This window comes from Cariama cristata, unplaced genomic scaffold (genome assembly GCF_000690535.1).
Source record: "Cariama cristata isolate BGI_N322 unplaced genomic scaffold, ASM69053v1 scaffold9258, whole genome shotgun sequence".
Taxonomy (NCBI): domain Eukaryota; kingdom Metazoa; phylum Chordata; class Aves; order Cariamiformes; family Cariamidae; genus Cariama; species Cariama cristata.
Genome location: NW_009632806.1, coordinates 541 through 2,779, shown reverse-complemented (window position 1 = coordinate 2,779; position 2,239 = coordinate 541). Strand labels below are relative to the sequence as shown.

General features: G+C 59.7%; 1 protein-coding gene across 1 annotated transcript in view; it reads right to left on the bottom strand.

Moving 5' to 3' along the window:
* Positions 1–2,236, bottom strand: part of MAVS (mitochondrial antiviral signaling protein) — a gene marked incomplete at its 5' end in the record, with an annotated part of 4,694 nt that extends 2,458 nt beyond the window's left edge. The window contains 4 exons of the mRNA XM_009706507.1: positions 238–826; positions 1,251–1,483; positions 1,870–2,044; positions 2,165–2,236. Coding sequence (XP_009704809.1) covers positions 238–826; positions 1,251–1,483; positions 1,870–2,044; positions 2,165–2,236 — 1,069 coding nt within the window. The remainder of the gene's footprint in view (positions 1–237; positions 827–1,250; positions 1,484–1,869; positions 2,045–2,164) is intronic.
* Positions 2,237–2,239: the final 3 nt, after the last annotated feature.

Here is a 2,239-nt window from a genome sequence, read left to right as displayed (position 1 = left end):
AAACCCCCCCAGCTCCCTCAGCCGCTCCCCATCAGACTTGTGCTCCAGACCCTTCCCCACCTTCGCTTCCCTTCTCTGGACTCGCTCCAGCACCTCAAGGTCTGTCTGGTAGTGAGGGGCATCCGACAGCACCTTCAGCCCTGCTCCTCATCAGCACAGCTGCACAGTGGTTACATGGCTCTGCCGGGAAGGAAACCCACACAGTGGTTACATGGCTCTGCCAGGAAGGAAACCCACCTCCATCTCCTCCATGTTCTTGCAGCATCTCAGCTCGCTTCTGTTCTGCATCGAACTGCTGCTGTATGAGGAGGGGGCTGCGCACATCCACAAAGCTGCCCGGGGGCTGGCTATGCTCGGAGCCGGGCACAGCCTGGTTTTTTGGCAGTGAGCTTGGGGGCTGCAGCCCCCTGCTGCGAGCAGCCTCCTCCAGCCTCGGGAGTGACTCAGTGGAGACGTAGAAGTCCTCTTCGGGCTCATTCCTGGGCTGCTCGGGGCTCTGAGCAACGCCTGCATCCCTCGGTGGAAGAGACCTGCCCAGACCCAAGCCCGGCATGCCGCGGTGCAGGTGGTTGGCGTTACCAAAACACCCGTTGTCCACAAACACCGGGTGCTGCTGGCGGCGCAGCCAGTCCTGGCCCGACTTGGGGGGGACAGCTGATGGCACGGCCACACTGTCTGCCACGGAGGTCCCCACTGCTACTTGCGCAGCCTCGATGGGGTGCGAGAGATGCTCCTCTCCGCCGTGGCTGTTGCTCACTCTGTCACAGACCGTGCTCCCAGGTGGAGGTGGCCGCGGAGTCTCTTGCTCCAGGAGGGTTTTGGGGACCTAGAAGGAAATGAGTTGTGTTAAATCACTGTGCCAGGATGAGGGGGTCTGGGACCACCAAGGTACCCCAAACCCTGACCCAGTGACCCATGCAAGCCTGGTGATGAAGGAGGTCTCTCCTTGGCACCTTCCACAGAGCTCGCAGGAGGTCTGCACGGGGTTGGGGGCTGTGGAAGGGAGTCCGGACTAACAGAGTAGACCCTGCATTCCCATCCATGGAGGGGAAGCAGGAGAGAGGAACAGTTGTAGGGCCGTATGTGGGCTATAAGTTACCAGATGCAGCAAGCATGCGGCAGAGATCAACAGCGAGAGGCTGCTTGGAGTGTCCTCAAACAAGCCTGGCCCTACCACGGGCTCCCCACCACATCAACACTCCAGTCCAAAAGGGACCTTCGTGTCCCCATCTGACACTTGCCCCACTCACCGTTTCCTGCACTGGGGCCCTGGCATCCAGGTCTGTGCTCGTGGCAGTGGCAGCACCGGGCATAGGAGGTGGATGGCTGCCGACGGGCAGGTTTTGGCGTGGCTGCTCAGCCAACGGGGCACCCCGAGCAAGGTTTGACCCTGGGGATGGTGTGTGGGCACCGATGGAGGAGACAGCAGGACGGGTATCGCTGGCTGCAGGAGGGAAGGAGGCAGCAGCAGGAGTCGGGGGACCTGGAGGAGCCAAGGTGATTAATGAGCAGGGACATCAGTGGAAAAGTTGAGGAGACAGAGGATGAGCATGGGGCCAAGGCAAACCCCTCACATGCCCCTGCTCTGTCCCCACATCGGCCAAGCCCACAGCACCCCTTCATTCATCTTTCCATCTCCCCTCCAGGTGAGAAACTCAGCCCACTGCCAACTCAAGCACCTTCAAACAAGGCCCCTGCCATCCTCAGGCCCATCACCAATGTGAGGGACATCCCTGGGGATGCTCACAGACATCCCCAGGCCGCTGGGAACCCTGAGCCCGCTGCTTAGCAGACACCAGCAGACATGGTTTGGGTCTCCATCTCCGCCAGACCCCCAGGACAGCACCGAGGGATGATGAGACTACATACGAGCTTGCCAGGTGTCATATACATGCTGCAGCTCATCGGCCAGGTGCCCTGCGTTGTTCTGGCGCAGTGCGTCGATGAGATCCGGCACCCAGCCCCGCCGGCACTTCAAGTGTTGGTAAAACCTATAGACCGTGGCCTGGCTCCCCCGTGTTTCCTCCCGGGTGTGAAGTTCATCCTAAATAAAACACACAACAGATCTAAGAGAGGCTCTGGCTTAGAGGTAAGGCAGCTATATGTCGCCTGAGCTATACATTGGGGAAGGAGCCCAGCAGGACTTGGGAAAGCAAGAAATTACTCTGTCAGCATCGGTCAGGCAGCTCAGGGAATCGGCCAGCGACGCCACACGGATATTCTTGAAATTCTTTAAGTT